Source organism: Pseudopipra pipra, chromosome 6 (assembly GCF_036250125.1).
Source record: "Pseudopipra pipra isolate bDixPip1 chromosome 6, bDixPip1.hap1, whole genome shotgun sequence".
Taxonomy (NCBI): domain Eukaryota; kingdom Metazoa; phylum Chordata; class Aves; order Passeriformes; family Pipridae; genus Pseudopipra; species Pseudopipra pipra.
Genome location: NC_087554.1, coordinates 14,582,291 through 14,605,789, shown reverse-complemented (window position 1 = coordinate 14,605,789; position 23,499 = coordinate 14,582,291). Strand labels below are relative to the sequence as shown.

The following is a 23,499-nucleotide window of genomic DNA, read 5'->3' as shown; positions in this document are numbered from 1 at the left end:
CAGTGTCCTGCCACAGGCTTGAAGGAGTTGGAATACCTGTTTCATTTTAAGAGGGTTTATTAAAACTACTGTAAAGTAGGACTGTGACCATGGAAATCTTAGCAGTGCATTGCCTGTGTAGTTCTGTATGAAGTTTACTTGTTGCATTTGCTTTGTTTAACATAAAATGTGTATCATTAAAATAAGGGAAACATAACTAAATGTACTGGCACAATTTAACAACAAATTGACTAAGAACATGTCATGTAATAGCAATCCTTTGGTGTTTCACCTTCAAATAAATTCTAATGTTACATGTGTCAGCACGGATTGATCTGCATATGAACCAGTCCTTGGCTTTTCTTCAAAAAAACGACTTCTCCTTTACCTTTTTTAGCTTTTGGGTGGTTTTATCGGTATGAAGGAAAATTTCCCACCATCCGTAAGGTACAAAGTGTGATATGTAAATGTGTTTGCTGTATGTTTGAATTTGAATTCCCCATTTTTCTTCTTCTCTGTTATTACTGAGCATTCTTTACAGTCAAATGCTTCTTCTTTTAACATGTGCACAAATTAAGATGCATTTGAATTGCACGTGTCTAGGAGTTTGTCCTTTTGAGTGCTTTGGACTTTTGAGTTCTACTAGCTGCAGAAGGAATTCTATGTCAATACTTTGCAGGTGTTCACTACAGGTAGGCAGTGCATGTCTTTGTGTTCTCCAAAAGTCCTCGAAATCATGTATATGAAAACCCCAAACAGTACAGAGAAAAAAATTAAGTGGGAATGAAATACTCAGTTCCCAGTTACACCTTTGCAAATTTCCCAGTAGGAGAAGTGCTGAAGGCAAAAGGGTGTTAGGCATGGGCATCTCACAGAGTGAGCAAAAAAACTGCAGCAGTCTTTAAGGTGATAGAAAATTTTTCTGTCTCTAGAGATGCTGCTGAAGTATTGCAATTTCACTTTATCAGAGTTTCAAATTTGTTCTTGCTGTTGCTTTATTCTCTTTATTTCTTTCAATGTGTCTTAGCCATGTTATGGGGGTTTGCTATGGTGCTGTGTGCTTTGGTGTGGATTTTTTTTGGTAATTAACTGTGCTAGAATTGAAATGAAGATTTCTTGTGCCTGTCTTCTGAGAACTCAAGGTTTCTGAGGAGGTCAAGATTGTTTCTGACAAATGAAGTACTTGTGTCACCATTCAGGACTATTACTTTAACCTTCTATGCTGCCAGGATATGCTTGTTCTCCTTAATAAAGAATAGGAAAAGATGGTACACTCCAATGCCATTTTGTATTGCTAGCAACTGTAAATCACCATGGATCTGTAACCTGTGTGAAAGCCAGTGCAGTCAGGATTTCTATCTGAAAATTCTAGATGCATGTTATGAAAACTCAGTCTCTTAGCACAAACAGAGTATTGTTGCTGCAAATATAGTTTACAGAATGTACAAAATTCCTTTTCATATAGTAATGAAGATCTTACACAATTACTGTTGAACTCTGACACACAGTGTGCACTAGAAACTTCAGAAGATGTATTTTTAATCTTTTACTTTTAGAAATATTTTTAAATTTGGCAGTGATGAATTTTCATCCTCCTCCAAATTGCTAATGATTTTTTTGTTGTTGTTTTAAAACCAAAATTTCACTCTGTACTAAAAATATCTATAATAGGAAGTAAACTGAATCCATGGGGAAAATTGGTGGAAAGGATGAATCATCCTGCTGTATCTGAATGCAGTGAAGACAGCTAAGATTGTTCTTCTGGAAGACTTTGGCATGTGTACTGCTTAGTGTGCCTTTGAGTTCAGTAATTTTTCAAACGTTGGTACCTAGCAGGTTGATCTGCCTGATGTTCCATTTAGTAGATGGTACTAAATGTATTTTCTAATTTTTTAGTGAATAATATCGACAGGAACAGAGGCTTCAAAAAGACTAAGCACCTTTTCCCTTTGGTTGCACCCTACATCTAGAATTTCGGAGTTGCTTTGTGCTATATTAGTTAACTCATCTGGGTAGATTTTATCCAGTGCTTGTAGGAGCTACATGGTCTTTGTGATGCATTCTTCCTTGGAAGCAATTCAGTTTCTGAACTGATCTAAGCCTTTCCTTTATAATTCTTTGTTTCAGTTTTATTAAGGGATGCAGTGCTGGTTTGAGGACATATGCATGAACCTGTTTTATGCATAGACTATCTACCTATACATGAGCATCTGTCACCTGAAAACAATTAGTCATTTACATATATATATATATATATATATATATAAAAGTGCCAAAACAGAGATTGAAAATCAAGACCCAACCAAAACTGTTTGATTTATTCAAAGTTTTGTGGTTGGCCTGTGTGCCCTAAAGTTGTAACTTGCAGAGGAGAAAAAAAGTTGAATTGTCTGATCTCATCCAACTTATGTTAATGGGCAGAGGCCGGCCCTCCAAAAAAAAGTTTAATTTCCTGCAAGTTGCTAGGTAAATGGACTGTAGATTTTCTTTTAAAAGACCATCCCCATGCTTGCATCAACTGTAATTAAATTTTCAAGGCAGGCACTCATGTACCAAGCGTGAAGTTTGTGGTGGTTTTAGTAAACAATTTTTGTAAAAAAACTTCCCAGAAAGGGAAAGAACGAAAGAAGTCAAAAAGTGATAGCTTTTGTGAACAGAAGAAGAATAAAAAGGAAATGGAGTTTGAGCAAAAACTCGCCAAAGAGAAAGAAGGAATGTTGGAGAAAGAAAAACAACTGAAAATAAATCGTCTTGTGCAAGAGGTATGTTGTGATCTATCAAGTGCAAAATTATATTGAAAAAAATGAGCTGGATCTTTAGTGAAATTATCTTAGCACTTGCTTAATTATGTCAAAGGCAATAAAGTTTTAGTTTCATTGCAAAACTCTATTCCCACATTTGCTTGTTTCTAGTCAGGTATTGCCCAAACAAGGATAGCTCTGCAGTTAATGAGTGTCCACGTGTAGTGATGAATTTAATGAAACACAACAAAATAGGGAATCATCCTCAAAAGCATTATTGTTTTTAAAACTAGTTTAAATGGCATTTCATGCTTGTGAAACATATCTGTATTGTGACCATACCTATAACCTTTTCTCACGCACCACTGTTATGGTTAAGGTATCTGAGACAGAAAGAGAGGACCTGGAAGAATCGGAAAAGGTGCAGCACTGGGTGGAAAGACTTTGTCAAACACGGTTAGAACAGATTTCCTCTGTGGAGAATGAGTCTCCTGAGGTAAAATTCTGGCTTTTCCATATATTGCATGCTCTCTAAATAACTCACTAGCTGTATTCTAAAAGCAACAGGTTTTTACCAGCAAAAAATCTGTCTTTATCTTTCCCCCTCAGCCTTCATTCTGAGAGGGGGAAAAAAGTCAGTAATTGATGAACTACCATCTATACCACTTTCTATATTTTATGAAGATTCAAACATTATTTTAATGAACTGGTTTTATTTTGTCTTTAAGTATAATATCACCACAAAATTTATTAACTCGTGAGATGTTTGGGCTAGGTGGGACATGCTACCAATAACAAAACTGAGACTAGAATACCCAGCTATATTTATTAGTATGTTATGAAAATAAGAACATCATTGATGATAAGCTCTTGGATGCTTCCTTGTATTACGTGACATAAAGGTACAGGTTAAGAAAATGACAAAAAGATGAGAAACTCCCAAATACTAGGGTTTGGGTTTGTGCTTTAAATAGTCCCCTTAAATTAGGGGAGTTGCAGATAGTGATTGTGCCTTAGAGCCTGATAGTTCTATATGTGGAGAGAGGCTTTCCCACCATCCTGCTACTCTGGCTGTTTTCCAAGTACATCTGGTTTCAACAGGAACACTGCAATCTGCTGAACTCCTGTGGGATCCCCAAGAAATCGTAACCACAAAAGGGACCCTTGGGGAACACTCTCGCATGAATTTCCTTCAGGTCAATGCAGAGCAGCTCTGAAAAAAGCAGCTGATCTTCTGTTCTTCATGGCCTTAGGCTCAGATCCATGTGGCTTTTCAGTGCAGGCCTTTAGGACACTGGAATGATTATGCTGAGTGTTCTCTTAGTACGTAAACTTGGCTGCATGTGTTCTGCTAGAACTTTGTCCCCCTTACCTTGTAAAGTAAGAAGGAACATTACGGATTACAAACACTGTTGTATTTTCAGAGGTCTACTCAGATTTAAGACAAGCATTCTGTGTTGCATTTTCTCCATCAATTCTTCTATTACATTATGTATAAAGGCTCTATTACAATTTTTCTTCAAAACTACCCAAGCAGTTAAACTCCCATAAAATACAAAACCTCAGTGCTTCCAAGGGATAAATGCATATGAACAATATTTAGGTACTACAGGCACGAACTGCTTCTTTGGTGCGAGAGCAGTCAAGATCTCTTGACCTCTGCCGAAGGAATACCTATTTTTCAGTACCAGGGGTTATGTTAGATAAGGAGATCCAAAAAATGTTAATAGCATTACCCACTTGAGAGAAGTGTTGTTGTATTAGACTAAGAAGAAGGTGTCTGTCAGACAGTTCATCTATGTAATATTTTCTCAGCTGAGACTACACAGTAGCAAAATGAAGAAGTATGGACTGAATTTTCTTAAATACTTCAGTTTGATAACTAATAAAAGAAATCTTAGCAACTCTAACAACATACATAGAATCCTCCTCCACACACACCTAAACTCATTTTTTTGGGGTGAGCTGCTCATTATGTTCAAACTCTGGAGTTTGTTAGCCCCATAATAGATCTGGTATGGAATAATTATCCATATATTATAAGAGATAAAATATTTATAAGATATTATAAATTATAAGATATCAACCCCCTTGAGGATCTGAATTTCATAGCACACTAAAATTTTGTTTTGATAGCTGCTTAAGCGTAGTTTCCTTTCTTGTATTAATGTGTGGTTATGTTTACATGACATTAACCCCTTTCCCTTTTTTAATGACATGGAATTTCAGGGCCTGTGTTTGATTACTTTCTTTTCAGATAATAACCATTGCAAGCAGTAATTTTTGCTTTCACTTCATGAGAGCTAGAGAGAGAAGAGTTGTGTTATCTGTGATTTGTCCTGTGATTTTACCTTCTGAAGACTTCATATTATTGGGGTTTTGTGGGGTTTCTTTTGTTGTCCCCCCTACTGAAGCAGCCAAGGCTACTGTCATTTTCTTCTGTTCAAACTAGAATCCCAAAGAGTGCTTTTTAAAAAGCCTTTCAGAGAAAACGTTTGTGTATATTCTGTGTGGGAGAAGCCAAGAGCTTCCTGTGCAGGAGCAGTTAGACTGAGTGGTGTTCTAGGACTGGTCACTAATTTCTTCAGAGCTGTTGCAGGCAGAACTGCTAAGGCAGGTTTCTCTTCTGTTGCACATAGCTGGCAAGTGGACGTCCTTCTGCTTCGCCTTCTGCCACATCAATGCGGCGTTTTGCCGGTGGCCTGCAGCTTCACACCACAGATCTTGATGATATAAACTTAGATGAAGTTGACAAGCCTAAACAACGCGCACCACCACCTCCGCCACCGCCACCCACAGTCACTCCAGCACCACCACCTCATCCACTTCCTCCCTCAAACGTCCCACTTTACAGAGGTCCAGCCCTGTCAGTAACACCAGCTTCCCAGGTGACCTCACGATCTGTTTGGATGCATGTGCCCTTACCATTCCCCTGCGTGCCTCCCGCCCCTAATCCATCACCCACCTTGTCCACTAGATCTACCCATCTGCCATATGCAATGCTGCAAGAGAGAATGAGATGGTTTCATAGCTTTTTAGTAGTGAATGCAGTCCAGAGGTAGCTTTATTTTAACATTTTTTAAATTTAAGTCAAGAGGACTTTGCTCTCCTGCCTCCATACACTGTAACCCTATCACGTGCAGATGTCTTTAGGCAGAATATGTAGGTTAAAAAAAGACAATTTGGCCTTGAATGTTTAAAGATTTAAAAAAAAAAAAAAGTGGCAGGCAGTGGATTTAATTCATTGTTAAATTTGAGGAAAATATCCATGCAGTGAAAATTACTTATGAAAATGTTTTAAATATGTCATCAAATTGCTTTGTTAGGTGAGAAGAGTGGACAAGGAAAATTGGCTTAAAATCAGAAAGTCAAACTTCTAAAAGGTCAAAACAGTATCAATTACCAGTAAAATAAAGAAGCAAGAGTTGGTAATCTGGTTTGACTTGTTGAACACACAGGAGTTAGGGATTTCTTTGAGAAATCCTGTTACTTTCTCTTTATTACAATCTGAGTTCAAAAGAGGATCAAATATATGAAATCTTGTGCCAGATCTCATCATGATTCCCTTTGCTAAGCTCTGTAGTGAGATTCATATACTTGTTTTTGTGGCAGAAGATTCTTATTTATTTCAAAGAGCAGAAGAGGATCCCATACAGCATTTGCTACACAGTTTTTGCATGGATTGACTGACTGTTTTTGGGGTTTTTTGCATGTTTACTAAATATTATTTGCATGATTCTGGTTGGGGTGGGCAAGAATATGCGAGTTAATCACAGTTTGGAGGAAACCAATAGATTATTTTTTATGTAAACCATAAATCTCTTGTAAGCTTAAGTGGACCTCTGATAGTGCTCAGTCTGAGTGGTTTTATATGTTTGAAGTGCCAAGATGCTAGATCCACTGAAACAGAAATATCAAATGTTCTTATGGATAACAAGTTTCCCAAGTTATTTGCAAATAAAAATTATGTGAAAGGAAACAGATGTACAAAATAATACATTGAGAGGAGAAATACACTCTTCTAAAGCTAAAAGAAAATATTGAGACAGAAGAAGCAACATAAGAACTGCCATACTGGATCTGACCCCAAACCAATATATTCCAATATGTGCTTCTGGCAGTTTTTCCCTATGAGATATGTTAGAGAAAAGAAATTAATAATTAAGAAAAATTGATTAGGTAGCAACCAATAACCTACCTTCAAAATTCATGTCAGTTTTCCCTGAATATAATTACTGTATATGAGGAAATATCTAGGCTCTTAGTAAAATATTAATACTGAGCCAAAGCTGCTTTGTTTTTAAGTAGATAACTCAGTATTCCCGATTTGGCTTCAGAAATGGAAGAAAAATTAGAAGCCTGACAATTTATCCTTGGTACATTTTACAAATCCACTTTTTAAAATCACAGATAAGCAGAAGCAGTGCATTTGTGTGACTTCATGGATTAAAGATCTTGTGTTTGTGCCTGCTAAAGCCAAAAAATAAGACAGCTGTAGTTGTCCCATAAGTTCACTTTACTAATATTATACAAACTGGTAAATCTCTGTGTTGGTACATTTTTGTTTTTTCCCCAAATCATTTAATTTCCAATTCAGCTCGAACAAATACCTGACAAAAGGAATAAAATCTCGTCAAATACTTTCTTGACAACTGACTATTAACATATCGGGTATAAATGGCCTGTTTCTCAAAATTATTATTAGCTTTACACTTTATATGAACCCAATATTAAGTCTGTTACTGTTTAGGTTGTAAGAAACACCTCCCACGTCGGCAAAGTATCTTCTGTGTCAAGCAATCCGCTGGTATGTCACGTGCTGTTAATAATGACTGTGGTTTTATGAACTTCCCATGTAATGCTAATGTCAAGCAAGTGTCAAGGGGTTTCTCTCTGCATGGCTAATTTATTTAAAATTCAGCACATGGAATTACGTGTGTGGTTCCATTGCTGTGTTGGAAGCTATCCAATACCAAGTAGTGGAAGTGACTCCTAATGGTCCAAGGATTTCATGTTTCAACAGCTGAGCAATATACAGTCCATGCTTGCATGTTCTAAATGTCTGTATGTCATGGAGCGTGTACTTTGTTCCTCTGTCAAGGCAAAAGAATCTAGGACGAATCTATATTTTAAATATAATGTGTCCTAAGAAGCAAGTTTCATCTCAGAGGGAGCAACATTTGTTTGATAGCTCTTTGCACTGGTTTTGAGTCAGGATGGCCAGATGTTGGGTTTCCCCATTCTGCACTCTAGAAAAATCTGTTGCTAAATTATGTGGCTCGGGGAGAAATCATCCAGTTCCAGTGCAGCTTTAACAAATTGGTATTTGTGAACCTGTCAGTTTTGATTCTTCTAAGATCAGAAAGCTTAACAACACAATATATTTTGCAGTGTTTAACAACATTAGTTAAGGGATATCCACAGGGACTTTCAAATATCTGGTTCCAAACTTTTTTTTAAATTATTTTGAAAAGGATACAGGGGAAAAAAACCACCACAAACAAAAAAATTCCTCCCTTAAAAAAAAAAAAAAAAGTGTTTAACCAATTTGCTGGAAGCAAGTAAATAATTTCAGAGGATACAGCTTGTACTATATGAGTGATATCTGGAACACATCACATTTCCTATGAGAAACATTGAGAAAAGTGTGTTAAGAGTTGCTGGGGTTAAGTCAGAAACTGAACCCACAGGGCTCAGTTTGGAACTCTTTTCTTGAATAAAACTCTGCTTGACGTCAGTGGGAGTCTTGGCTGAGTGAGAAGTGTAGGATGGGGTAGTACGTGCGGAATGATTAGGTCTCAGATGCCTCTGGTATCTGTACTTCCTGGAGTCAGGGGCAGGTAATTAGTGTAACTAACCCTTGCCATTAAATCAAGATAAGTTAACTTAAAATTCTTTATGGAAAGCCATTTGCTGCAGCCCTGGATATTTGTATCTTAAAAAATCTATTTAGTCCTGGATTAGTTAAAATCTTATTTTGGGTTCACTGTGTTCTTGCACTGAACTTCAGCAGGTTTTTTTTTTTTTCCTGTAGCTTCTCACTCAGTTTGTTGTCTTTATAGGAAAAATACCAAGAGCAGGGCTGAGATTTTTCCATTATCTTGCTGGTGAAGCCAGAATTTAGGGGCAAAGCTACTGTTTGGATGCAAGAGAAATTGTATTTTGGTTTGTTGACTTTGTAAGCCTTAGTTAAAATAATTCTGTAATCTTTTTCTTGTGTTAGTGTTGCTAAATTCATTATGATAAGCTGTTTGAATTGAGGTGTCTTGATAAAATGATGGATTTGCACAAATTATGTTGTGAATTGTAATTTTCTTAAATTAACTCCATAGCAACTTGCTCCAAGTCCACCTACCCAACGTCACCCAGGGGTACCAATAGTCTCTAAACCAGTTATGCTGCATCCTGACCCAAACTTTATGGTCAGGCCAACAATCAAATCAGAGGCCCTGGTAAGCCCTTTGATATTTTTCTTCTGAGTGCTCCAGTACTTTGGGGGGTTGTTTTTGACACGTCCTCAAAGAGTCAATGTTTGTCTCATTTCCTGCTAACTAAAATTCACGTATTTTCAAGTGATCAGTAATGGTAAGTACAAGAGAGTATTTTTCTGTATTTTTCCCATTATCTAAAAGCCACTTTTAGTGACAATTTTGTACAAGGTTGTATAATTCCAGAGCAGTGTATAGCCTTAGAATTTTTATGTCTTATTTTTCATTTATTCACATGCTTGGTTTTGTTTTTTTTATAAGTTCTGAATCCATTTGTCAGAAATGAAATAATAAAACTTAATTAAACTGTATTCTTCCTCTGTAAATAGTCATGAACACAATTGAAATGTAGGTCTATACCTCATTATGTCATTTATCATAATATACATATATATATATATATATATAAAATCCATATATATCTTTTCATTTCCAGATAAAAAAGTGTGTTGTTATATCAGACTCCAGTATACTGGTCATGCAGTGTTACTGCAAAGTTGACTCACAATCAGATTCTTTTTCTTCTTTCATTTCCTTTTCTCTTTCAAGTGTAAATGAAGAAAGAATTCAGAGGTTAAACATTTTAGAACCAACCATGTTTCATCTTCTGGGAATTGTAGTATATGAGGGAGGGTGAGTCAAGGCTTACGGAACAAAAAAAAAGATAAATACTGCTCTGACAGGTGATAACTCCCAACTGACAGCCCCTTAAAATTTACCTAAAATACCTGGTGGACCAATTAGTAGTATTTATTCTTGATGTTCATCATGACTTATGCTGTTTGCATAAGGAATTCTGTGTCTGTTACATGCATGTGTGTGGACATGCCTGTATATATACATTTATATGAGCAAAACAGTAAGTGATGGGAAAACATCATATTTGCATTTCATTTATTTAATTAGAAGCTTCTGCTATTTCTGACAATAAATAATGTGCACAATATTCCTAGATGTTTCATTAAAGCACAATGGATTTTTTTGTCATTTATTGCTTTAATAATTTAGATATTCTTGTTCCTTTATTTTGCCAGTTACACTTTGAACAAATTTAAGTGATATATAGTAACTTGTTTTCCCACAGCCATAGCCATCTTGAAACTTCTATATTATAAATGGATTGAATGATAAATGAAAGCAGTTTTTATAAGTTGCTTAAGAGAAGGCAGGTATATGAGCTGAAAATAAATTCAGATCCCTCCAGTGTAATGTTTCCTTCAGTTGAAGCTCTCATTTTGTTTGTGTTCAGTAATTCAGCATTTCTAAGCAGTATGAAATTCCTCAGGGGAGGAATGAACAGAGTCAAGTCATAATCTGCAGTTAATATAATCTAGCTCTTGAAAAAGTGTGCATATGTGAACTAGTTTGCAGAATTGATAATACCCTTACATGTGACCAAACAGTCGTGGTACCAATTCTGAAGGGCACTTTTTTAAATTATTCTTTTGTTAATGACTGCTTACAATTAGTTTAAGAAACTGGCAATAAGATCCACTTCTACAGGGAAATGCCTTATGATTTGTTATGCACGTGTGCACATTTTCCAAATCACAAGTCTGCTAAAATCTTTCAGATGCCAATCATCTTCATTCCCAAACTGCCTTATATCAGTTGGAAGATCCAAATTTCAGTGGGAGTAATATTCTAATAGGACTTTGAGAGAAAGAGCAGTCTATAAATTGGTTTTGTAGATTTGATACCTCTTATTTCCATTTGTGACTTACTGCAGTGAAGAGTATCTCACTGCAATGAAGTCACAGTTGTCTGTGAAGTAAAATTTGCACAAATACCAAAGAAGGAAGCTACTTCTATTAGTTAAAAAAATAAAACACTGGTGTATGAGAAAACAAACAAGACAGTACCTGCCTGTTTCCAGAAATTTATAAGAATTATAATTAGATTTCATGCAGAAGGAGTGGATTTTGGTTGGTTGGGAGTGGGGGGGGGGTGTCCTTGTTTAGTTTCATGGTGCAGATACAGGACCAGTTCAGCTTCTCTTAGCAAAGGAAAGTATCACCAAATACAAATATCATTTGCTACTGTGTTTCTTGTCTTGCTAGATTTCACACAGTTTATGGAACTGCAGCTGTTATGTCATATTAAGATGTAATGCATATAGTTTCTTCTACTTTGTTTTTACCTGAGTTTAACTGTCCTGAGTACCAAATTCTAGAAATTCATCCTGATTCAAGCAGCTAATCAAGTTGACCTGCGCTCAAGAAAGTTACTAGTAAAGAGGATGAAAAAGCATTCACTTTAGAATAAAATAGACGTGCAAGAATGGGTAAAATATTCCTGTTATCTAGAAGGCAGGGGGGCCAAATGTTGTGACTTAAGTCATCTTATAAACTAAATTTAGATCAGAATTCCTAGATCTTTTAACAGTTGATGAAAATGAAATTGTTCTCATAAATAGGGAAATTATTAGAGGTGATTAAACCTTGCACGTGGCCTTGAATGCTGAGGGCTGCTCTGGGTCAAAATCAGTGTGAGCTGCTTACCTCTGTTGTACTAAAGTGAATTGAAATACACTCATGGCAGAGCTAATTAAACTTTGACTCAGAGAATAGGAGAGAATTGTTGTGATTTAGTGGTGGGGTTTTCAGAGAAGCAAAGCCAACATGAACATCAGTCTCTGCTCTCCCATCTATCACAAACGTCCTGTTGTGTGAGTTAGAAGGCTTCGATGCACCTGCTGCTACCAAAGATTTTTCTTCCCTTGCTCCTTTGGGGTTGGATGCAGCATTTTTGAAAGGAAAAAAAAGTAATATTTAAGCTTTCCTCTAATTTGCAAGATTTGAAGCCTGATTTTGCAGGACTGCAGGCAACACAGGTGCTTAGATGCTCAGTGGCAAGACGTGTGAGGATTGGAAATTCCAGTTATTATTCGCTATAGCTATACCAAAACAATCTGTGTTGAAAATGAATTTTTTTTTTTTAGAGGGGGTCTAAAGAGAAAATCTTTCCAAACTTGCCTACAAATCCTTAAAGACAAAAGCTCGGTCTTTGTATTGATCGAATGCAAACCACAGAATTTTCATTAACTCTGCAATATATTTTTTTAAGTAATGGTGTGACTACAGGACACTGATAGAATCAGTAGTGAAACTGATATATAGTAATTTTTTTAAAAGCAAATTGAGTTTGGAAATATAAATGCCATAGTTTAGTCTGTAGAAAGGTGTTCTTGTTTCAGAACACTTAAATATGTTACCTAATTTGCTGCAGGATTTTGAATGGAGGCTGGAGAGGTGTGAGGAGCGTTTTGTATAATTATTTGGTGTTTTAGTCCACTTCCTTTTTGAAAATATTTAGAACCTAATAAGAAATTCTTTATTTTAAGTGACTCCAAACTGCAGTGTACCATTTTGTTAGAGTAGTGGAATTGAAAGAAAAACAGAATGAATATGGGATTAAAATCCTTGAAGCCAAACACAATAAAATAAAATCCATCAGTTATTAATTGATATAGTGAAATGACTCATAGATACTCTAATTGAAGCAAGAAAATAGAAATAAGTTCATTAAATTCTGGAGGAGTTTTTCCTTAAGTAGAATAAACCTGTACTAGCCATTGGTATTTAGGTAATTCTTTCTTTCAGGATGAGCCCAAATACACATATCTCTTCTTTCAGCTTATCAGATTCATAAGGAATTTAATAGTGGAATTCACTTTTTCAGTATAGGAAATCCATGGTAGCAGAGCAAATCTTAAATGCATAAGCATGTATTTATCGTGGCTTTTCAATATTTTGGAAATTACTTGCCTAGCAGTTTGTCTGTATTTTGGGTTGGGGTTTTTTCCAATTATTTTTTCATGAATCATGGATAAGGGATCCAACCACTGTTTTGTAGAAATGAGGTGTAAAAGGAGTCACGGAAAATATTTTTAAGAACTCTTGTGGTATGGAAATGTGCATTATTTATGTAGTTTATCTAGAGTTCTTTCTACTATTTATGCAGTACTGTTTCACTGTCTGTGTTCTCTCATTTTGAAATGATACAGGGAACAATCACTAACAAATGCAAGTGTTGTTCAGTCCCTAGAAGAGCAAAATAAATAGTGAGATAATTTATGAGTAGGTGATACTTACTTACAGCAAGAAGTTAATATCTGGTTTGGCAATTTTCTTTCTTTTGCAGCCACAAGAGATGTTTAAAAGGATGGTGGTTTACAATTCATCATTTAGATCTAACAAAAAACAAGTAAAATAACATTTTCCATGTTTTGTGTGGTACTTCTTGTTTTGACTGATCATAGATTTAAAACTTTCTTTTCTAATCCTTTTGCTCAGTTTCTGAAACAGAAGATGCAAGACAGCCCTAGTGCATGAGAACTGCCAGTCTTTGTAAGCTTTGTGTGTGCCTGTGGCTCCTTCTAGTCTAGGCAGATGAGGAATGAGAGGATAGTAATTCCTTTCTCTTGAACCATCTCTAACTACTTATATGGTTAAATGCAACCTGTAAGATAGTTGAACACTCGTAACTGATATTATATTGGCTTTTGTTTTTAATATTCCTAAGGTTTCCATGTTTCTCTTAGTGGCCAGTTGCAATGCTTTCGGTAACAAAATATTTTATTAGTTTAACAAACAGAGCTATTATCATAACATAGTTATTGGTAGGCAATCAGAAGAACTGGTGGTGGAAAGCACTTATTCATTCAGCCTTCCTATATTGTGTAGGATCTTCTCACTGTATTATTACTTTTGTTGCTTTCCTCTGTCATAGTGATGAAGTTTTCATCTCTTCCTCTTCGTTTGACTGGTGGTTTAATAGATGGTTGCTTGAAGAAGTGGACTTCATGCTTAACTTCTCTGCTGCTATAAAGTGTGCCAGTTTCTGTGCAGACCACCTTTGTAAGTGCAAGCTAAGTTAGATGTATTGCAGTGTTATATGAAGAAGTTGGTACACAGTAGTGAGCTCACAGCATGAGCTTTTGAGTGGTAAACAATTAAGATTAATAATGACTTTTTTCTTCTTTTGATCAGTTTCAATCTAGATCAAGAGGGGAAAACTGGAATTGACTGAGAAAAATCCAACTTTGAGATTATTCAGTTTCCATTAAATGTCAGTATGTTCTGAATATATAACAGCTGTGTTCTCAACAAATGTGTTTTTTGTAAAATTTTATTATATCCAGTTATGAATTTCAGTTCTTTTATTTATTTCAGTCAGGTCTCAATTGCTCTTGACTACTGATGCTGGAAACCAGTGAGCAGTACCATTGGTCTAGGTCCTTGTGTTTTGGGTTTTTGGAGTTGATTTTTCTTTTAAATAATAACTTTGCCTTTCATCTGCAAGTCCAGACAGAGAGTTGTTTCAGTGCAATCAAACATTTTGGTGTTCTGGATTCAACTTATGTTCAGTCCTGTAAATTTTATCGTAAGTCAGGAAGGAATTAGAATGATCTTAACTCTTTCACCTGAAATGTCCTGGAGTGGGAGGGTAGGCTTAGGACTCCGACTTCACCCGGTATTTCTTAGTTCATTAGTCCATACTTGGATATTGAGTCTACTCTCTGCTCCCTGCACATTTCAGGGAAGATTTATTACAGTTCAGTGAGTGTCTTCATTCTGTCTTACCTGTATTTGTATATTATTGGATCCAGACCCTATCTCTGATACATAGTGATATGAACCCCAAAGGGACAGCACGAAACTGTGTCAGGGTGGTTTAGATTTCATGTTAGGAAAAGGCTCTTCACTCAGAAGGTGGCTGGGCACTGGAACATGTTCCCCAGGGAAGTGGTCATGGCACCAAGACTCTTGAGTTCAGTATGTGTTTGGACAATGCTCTCAGGCACATGGTGTGACTTTTGGAGTTGTCCTGTGCAGGACCAGGAGTTGGACTTGATTACCCTTGTGAGTCCCTTCCAACTCAGGATATTCTGTGTTTCTATGACTTTGCTTGCAGGTTTTTTTGTTGTGGGGTTTTGTGTGCTTGATTGGCTTTTGGGTTTTTTTCCCTTATTAAAAATTGTTTTCCCAGGAAAACTTTTTTCAAGGGCAACATCTGCTTTTCATGAGGCCGACCTGGGACAAAGAGTTCACTGACCTCCTTTAGATTACGTAATGACTTAGTGACTTGGCTGAGATTGGAGTTCTTGTCTCTAAGTTGCTTGCTACAAAACTATAGATGTCTACTTCAGCCATGATTCCAAAGGGCAATACAAATTTAGTTATTCAAAGTATTAGTTTTTTAGGTAGCTATCATTGTAAAATGTTTCTCTTACAATTTTAGTTTAACTGTTCATAATATTAATACACTTTGTAAATGAATGAATGGTTGGGGTTTTCCCCCCAGGATGAGATTCTACCCTTGCTGATGTCTGTGATGAAATTCCCATTTGTTTTTAGTTCCTCAAAGTTAGCAGTTAACAAATGTAATGCAATCCATAATTTAAATGCTAAATAACATCTTTCATGTTCCTATTCCCAAAAGATTATTTTAATACATATTTCCCTGTGGGGAAAAAAAAAAATACTTGTGGCAGTAAGCAAAAGCTCTGCAGTTGTGCAGAGTTAGAGAGGCAGCCTGAGGAAAGCCAGGGTCCACGCTGTATGATTCGGTGTGCCTGTGTGGAGTGACTGTCAGTCCACACAACACTCATCACCACTTCTGTTGTGTTGTCTGTTTAAGTGTGGTGAGACAAAGTGGCAGCACTTTTGTACATTTGAAGTTCTGTGATGCAGACCTGTGTAGTAGCACTCCTTGACTTTGTGAGAGGCAGTGCTGGTAAGGATGAGGTCAGATCCCAGAGGGTCATTGTCAGTCACATCAAAATGAGGCAACTGAGAGAGCTGATAGAGTATAGCACATGAGGCATTAGTGTTTTCTGCTGCAGCTTTGCCATTTAACAGCCAGCACTTAAGCATACCAGAGGAACCTTAAGCTGTGCATTTCATTTACAAGTTGAAAAAGGCTTAGCTGAGTCTGAAAGGGGAATAGACTGTGTCATCAAATGGATCCAGTAGAAGAGAGGACAATAATGAAAATATGAAGCTTGATCACACACTGAACCGCTCGTCTGTGTCAGATAGTGGCTTGCCTGCTATGTCAAGGAAGGGTTGTGGGGTTCTGTGTTGTTGCCCTGCCCCCAGGTTATTGCAGCTTGAGGCCACAAGAGTGATACAGCATCTGGGTGCCTCAGTAAAGATTTCTGTTAAATTCTGAAGTTCTTACTTTAACATACAGGATAGGTGCAGAGTTTTTATAAATGTCCAGCCCTGTCCATACAGTATCACCCAGTAGCTACTAGACCTCCTCAAAAAAACACCACTCAAATACCATTGATTCCTGATTGCTGATGCAGGTAATCCCATCCTTGCAGAAGAGATAACTCCTGCTTTTCCCTGCAGTCTTGGTCTGACAAGAGTTAAGCACTAGGTTTTATGTGTCCTCTCAAAGTTTAAATCTTTCTCTGCCTAACTGTAGTATTATCTTCTGCATTTCAGACACTCCCTGACAAAACTTAAGTCATCCATAGAACCATATGAAAACAAAAAATGGTGGATGTCCTGCATTTTCTTGTGATGTGGAGCCAAATCCCTGAAACTCCATGGCAAGGGGGAGAGAAAGGGTCTGAAAAAGAGTCCTAAAACCCAGACAACATATAGTAGTGTTGCTGACAGCAAAATTGGAGCCTGTAATTTCTACCTGTTAGCATCCAACATGGTGATAATCCTAAGAAATGTTGCTCAGAAGACTGTGACAAAACATACCTGCCCATGATGCTTTCAGGATTTGTTTCTGTTTGTTAGGTGTAGAGAGGAACTGTGGAGCTGACAGAGTGGTAAACTCTTCCTCAGAACTGCTCCGTAGTATGACCAGCTCGAACTGTTAATCTGTCATAAGGTTTTGAAATGTCTTCTGACTGTCAGGATGGACTCTTTGCTGTCTTTCTGTGCTTTTCTCCATTTACTGTCTTCTTTCATAGCTTACAGAATTATATGTTCTCTCACTAATAAATAAATGGAGTTTGTGTGTTAAGTGTGTGCATGAGTCAGATGTTTTTACAATTAAATATTGTTTTATTCTCAGGGCTTCCAGAAGTACGTGGAAGATTTTGATCCATATTCAATGGTAAGGAGAGAATTTAAATATGCTTCACTGTTTGATATGAAATACACTGGAAAAAAACAAATCCTCGATTTTGAGGGCTGGGAGAGGATAAGATTCTTGCTTGTTGGTTTGCTGGGCCTTGTGTATTTGTCTGTTCTAGTCATGTTGAAAAGGAGTGTTCAACATACGAAAAGGTGATCTAGTGTTCTGAGCTTCCTCTAACACTATTTTAGAGGAGGGAAAGGTCACTTTTCTGCCAGAAATTACATATATCAGCATAATTGTTTGGTGTTTCCAAAGTGGAAATGACTAATGATTATATCTTTTCATAGTTCACCCCAGAACAGATTATGGGAAAAGACGTACGGCTCTTACGAATTAAAAAGGTAAATACTGTATTGTTTGATTGATATTTAAAGGGTTCGTGTAAGCGTTTGATGTACAGTATAATTTACTGGGAAGAAGGAAAGATTAAGCTCCTGTTAATGGCAAAAGTTGACAGCCTGAACTAAAACTGTTTTTTCATAGGAAGGATCATTAGACCTTGCAGTTGAGGGAGGAATTGATTCTCCAGTTGGAAAGATAGTTGTGTCTGCCATATATGAAGATGGTGCTGCAGACAAACACGGTGAGCAACAATGGGGAATTTGAATGCTGCAGCAAAGTGGCTCCTTACGCTGTCTGAGAGTTGCTGGCTGATTTCAAAGCTATGCCTAGTATTGAAAGGCACACTGAGATTGTCCAAGGAGCCAAGTTTTGTGTCAGCCCAAAGGGCACCCCAGAGACATGGTTTCAAGAGCGCCACACAAATTAATAATTATGTAAAATTTATAAAAACCAACACCTGATTCTCTGGTGTATTCTGTTAAGCAAGGAATATGGTCTCCATTATTTCACCATTTCCAAGCAATGACATATGCAGTACTTTCATGTGCAAAGTAATTACCTGACCATGGCTACTCTATACTGTTTAGTTTTGTTCTTAATGCTACTTTCGTTAGTAATTTGTCTTGTAAAACAACTGGCTTTAGTCCCAAAACCTCGCTAAAGGCCAGAGTCTTCTGGCTAACAGTTTAGCTCTCTGGAAGGCTCAAGAACATGTGCACCAATGCAACTAGGCTTTACTCCTGGTTGGAAGTATCTCTCATCCTTTCCCTGAGAACTCCTGTGATGATCAGGTAGACAGACAGGACAATATCCCCTTGCATTGCTGACCTTGTCCCAGCCTGAAACTAAGTTCGAGTCACTTGTGAAAACATCTCAGCCACTTGATCTCCTAAGTACTCTGTTTGGCTTTGTTTGGCTTTGTCCCTTCATATCCCTTTTTAGGGTGTCTCATATAAGGCTGTTCCCTGGTCATCTGTGTTTTTTCCACTTCAAATCCAGTCCCAGTTAGCTGATTGTGCTTCATTCCAGCTTAGCAAATCAAAACCAGTTCAAAGGACTAAACATTACACATACACTTGAAAAGGATTAACAAACTTGCAGACACTTGACAAATGCCACTTCATTCCTTCAGTAATTTAATTAATTGAGCTATTTTTATAGGATCATAGAATGGCCTGGGTTGGAAGGGATCCTAAATATCATCTAGTTCCAAGCCCTCTGCCAGGGAGAGGGACACCTTTCGCTAGACAAGGTTGCTCAAAAAGCCCATCCAGCCTGGCCTTGAACCCTTCCAGGGATGGGGCATAGTAGTAACAGCCTACAGTCTGTCATAGTTTGTAAGTTGTATAGCTGGATTACCCAAACAGGCAAACTGCCGCAGGGAAAAATCTTATTGAACTAGTTTCTTGCTGGTCATTATCAATAAGAGATTAGTTTGGCTTTGCCGTGCTTAAAAATTCCGTTTGCTTTTGCCTGTAGCAAACTTTCTTTAATTTTTGGTGTAGACCTTCACATCTAGTGGAAACACTTTTTGTTATACTCATTACTGCCTAAATATGGCGCAGAAAAGACACAGAATTTTCTTTGCTTATGTCTATGTTTTTCATATTGGCCTTTTCACCAGGAGGCATAGTGAAAGGGGATGAAATACTAGCTGTAAATGGCAAGATATTAATTGACAGCAAGCTGGCAGAAGCACAGGCAACTCTAGCGAAAGCTTGGAACATGGGTGGGGTAAGTAACCTGGAATACTCCCTCGTTTTACCTCTAATGCTCATGAAAGATACCCTTCTATTATGACATTGTCACATCAACACAAATAAGGTTGCAAGCATCAAAACTAGCAGGTGTGTCATGTACTACCAAAGTGAGATGAAATCTCCAGATGATACACTGGTATGTAGCATCTCTGAAAACCAGGCATGTAATTTACTGTGAAATTCCATGCCATTTAGCCACATATCAAGATTGGTATTTAAACACATTACGTTCTGAGTGGTTATATTACATTTATCTGTAGAATCATTCTTTGATATTGAAAATTACTTGCAAGCTGATTTGAATTTTCTAATAATAGCTTATCTTTGATTTCTCAATGTACAAGTAACACTGTGCTTCAGCTACAGTGAGTTTTTTCTCAGCAAGAACTGTATTAATTGCTCAGATGACCAAATATGGGATAATTCTTAGAATATGTTTTTTTAATCTTGTTGCAAGAACAATAGATTTTTCTTTAATTTCAAGATAGAAATCAAACAGCTCAATCTTAAATGGTCTTCCTCTTCTGCTTCTCGTTGTGGTTTTTCAGGAATAGGTTACTGTGCTGACTCTCTATCTGATATTCCTTAGTAGTCCACTAGCCACCTCTAAAAGCAGTATGTGTTTCCCTGTGCATTTCTTTTTCAGGATTGGATTGACTTAGTCATTGCAGCATCACCTCCAAAGGAATATGATGATGAAATGTAAGTGCATAAGCTTTTTTTCTCTGGGGATTAAAAGGCTAGTAACAGTAGCCTATACAGTTTGCTTTTTTATCAGACATTTTTCAAATATTTATTTCTTGTGGATTGCATAACTTATTGCTTTACATGGTTGCTAATTTGATAGTTATAAGTAGCTGTCATGCATTACAGCAGTGGTTCCCAGACTTTGCAAAATGGTGATTCTCAGAATTGGTTGTACGTGACTACGCACTCATACTTTCAGTTTAAAGTTTGAGAATTTGGGGCTTGGGTTTTTTTTAGAAATTGTACTTAACTTCAGTCTGTGTTCCCATAGATCATAATGTAGGGAAACGAATGCCCACAAGGATTCTTCATCACAACCAGACGTTTAATTCTGTTGTTTGGTTTTGGGTTTTTTTTATTAGATTGCATTTACTGTCCTTGTCTAAGAAAACTTAGTGTAAAATTCTAAAAGAGCTAAATGATTTGGGTGTCTTGGCAATCTGTGACATTCGCAGAAGCCTTTTTTTAAAGATAGCCAGCATAGATGTGAAACAGAAGAATCCATAGCTTCTAGTGTGATAGACAGAGTGAGTCAATACAACTTGCTTTACTTTGGACACGCAGTTTGAAAAGGAAGACCCGTGTTTTCTAGCTTGATTGAAGGAAAAGATTTGAAGATATCCTTACTACCAAGTAAAATGGCAGAGTAAGGACTTGTAGTCACTGTTAATTTGGACTCTTGTTCCATGTAGAGTATTGCAGTATTAGTTGCCGTAAATCCATATTCTCTTACTGGCTAACACCAGCTGTGGTTTGACATAAAATTGTGTTTAATACCTGCGCATAGAATAACAGGCAAGGAAATAACCATCACTGTTATTTTTGTTTTCATATCCTGTATATTTAGCCCTACTATTCCCTCATCAACAGTCAGTCCCAGCACACACAGAAAGGTTTTTGAAGGCAGTGCACCCGTGTACAGACAAGGGTATCTCCTGCAGCTGTAGCCACTGCAGTGTCCCTCATGGTGAATAGCCACACCTGGGTTAACATGACTGGCCATTGTGAGGCTGCGTTATTTTTTGAGCATGTGCCTGCCTGTGCATTGCTTGCCATGCTTGCTTTTGTTCCTGGCATGCTGGAGTGTTCTTTGGGCTTTTGCCATGCCTGTGCTATTAAAATATAAGTATTTAGTTTCTACTGCATAAAGTCCCTTAGAGACCCTCTGCAGAATTGGTTTATCATCTGCTAGACTATTAAATAAATAGGCCCTGCCTAAACAAGTAGGATTAACCTAATTTTTTTTCGTTATCTGTGGACCACTGCTGTGGCTTTGTGAGCTCATAAGTATATAAGCAACTACAAATTACTTCTTTGTGAAGGCTTGTCCAAAGAACAAGTTTCTACTTGTGTTTTACAACAGTGTGCCTGTAAACAGGTATTCATGAGTGTTTGGTTTTCACTGAAGTTTGCATCTCTTAATTTGTCACTATACATTGGGTTTGTTCTGAAATGATCCTTGTGTCAGAAACTCAGATTACTGTATATGGCTTCTCTGTGCTGTAATCACTTTAAGTACAGTCGTAGATCTCCAGAAACACAAAGGTAAGATTTCTTGTTGCATGTGGGTCTTCTCAATTATTACTTACAATACAAATCAAAGTTACTTGAGATCGAGTTGCAAAATTGTGCTTATCAGAAAGACTGAAAGTTGCACTACAGCTAACAGCATGTTTTTCACTATCTTTTTCTTTTTTTCTACAGAACATTTTTTTAAAGAAGACAACTGGAAAAATGGAATCTTCCCTCTGCAGAAACCTGCTGCTCTGTAAATTAATAGGAAATCAATAGCCACATTAAATACATCTTTATTGACTGATACGTGAGCAGTCAGCCTTGTAAATTGAACTAGAGACTTCAAATTCTTCAGATTAGAAAGATTTTAAATTACTCAAATATAGACATACAGCAAAATTTTTTTTTTTGCCAGATGATTGAGAAGAACTGCTGGTGAGCATAGTTCAGTCTGTGAGTGTTCAATCTATTTTTGCTATTTTGGGGGGACACATTTTGAAAATTATCTTTCAGTTTTCCTGGAAATAGACACTAAAATGACAAATGAAGATAGAACACAGATGTCTGTTCCCACATGCAACACTTTCGAATACACCTTCACAGGCCAGTTTGGGTGCGAAAAGGATTATATTTTTACTCCCTACATAGTGATTTTCCCTTGGAAAGTGGGAATGTATACAGTTAACTTATGTTCTCACTCGTATTCTTGTAGTTCTCTTAATGTCCATTTCTGTTGCTCAGTTGTGAGGTTTTTTGAATATAAAAACCCAAGAGTGCTAGCATTATGAGGAATAATTTTGGTGATATTTATGCAGCATAAAGAATCTTCTCTACCAGCAAAGTAGATAGCTAGCAAGTAGTCCAGATAAAATAATTATGTTTAGTCACATTACTACTGAGTATTTGTATTGGTGTCAAAAATTCCTCCCTCACATAGTCATGGGTGGAAAATTTGGGTGTGATTCACAGTCTGCAGTTGTGTACTTTGTTCTCAGTGAGGCTATATGTGTGACTAAACTATGCAGGAAGTCACCAAGTGTAATATTCTGCTTTTGGTAATTATGTGTCTTAGGTTTGAGTAAATTTCTCAAGACCATAAAATCTATACTAACTTGGCTTTAAATAAGTATGATTACAGTTGTAGACTTAGTAATTTATTTGTATGAACGAACTATCTCCTTAAAAATGTCATTGTCTTCTTCCTTTCTTGTATCTGCCGGTTTGTATTCTGTTTTTTGTATTGTGTTTAGATTTTTCTTACCTGTGCTAAAGAGAGACAGTTTGGGCATATCAAATTCCCCCTCAAGTCTTGCCTTTTCAAGATTTGGAAACCCTCCTTTCTGTAACACAGAAAAATAACAACTGTGTTCCTGAGAACTCTATACTCATACGCAGATGATTACTTATGTTGACTTTCTTTATTTGCAGTATGGTTCCAGTATGCCAGTTAATGTGTGTGGCAGGGTACATATGTTAGAATGTTTAATATTTTAACTCTTACAGCTAATTCAGAAATAAAAGTGCATTTGCCAAATGGAAGAAGTCTAGTTTCCTCTTTGTCTCTGGGTTAGTACATCATGGTAATAGTTAATCTGCTAAAGTACACAGATTTCTGAGGTTTTTTTTAGTAACAGATCCCTTTGCAACAGAATGCCACCCTTGTGGAACTCAAAATTCCCTCTGCCGAGTAGGGAATCATCACTTGGCTGAGCTGCAGTAATCTTTTATAGAATTTTTATGGGCAAATCTGGTCATTTGCTAGTTGGCAAGCTACTGAACACAGTTGCTATGGTATATTTTGTTTGCTAGGTCTCCTTG

At 36.9% G+C, this 23,499-nt stretch overlaps 1 protein-coding gene across 4 annotated transcripts in view; it reads left to right on the top strand.

Annotated features, from left to right (window-relative positions):
- USH1C (USH1 protein network component harmonin) overlaps window positions 1–23,223 on the top strand; it is a 48,459-nt gene extending 25,236 nt beyond the window's left edge. For 2 of the 4 annotated variants that reach the window (XM_064657477.1, XM_064657476.1), the window contains exons 16-21: window positions 17,252–17,293; window positions 17,605–17,658; window positions 17,801–17,900; window positions 19,284–19,393; window positions 20,066–20,121; window positions 21,871–23,223. In XM_064657477.1, the coding sequence (XP_064513547.1) occupies window positions 17,252–17,293; window positions 17,605–17,658; window positions 17,801–17,900; window positions 19,284–19,393; window positions 20,066–20,121; window positions 21,871–21,883 (375 nt within the window). In that variant the 3' untranslated portion in view covers window positions 21,884–23,223. The other 2 variants (XM_064657478.1, XM_064657479.1) reach the window with 2 other exon arrangements.
- The last annotated feature ends 276 nt before the right edge of the window (window positions 23,224–23,499 follow it).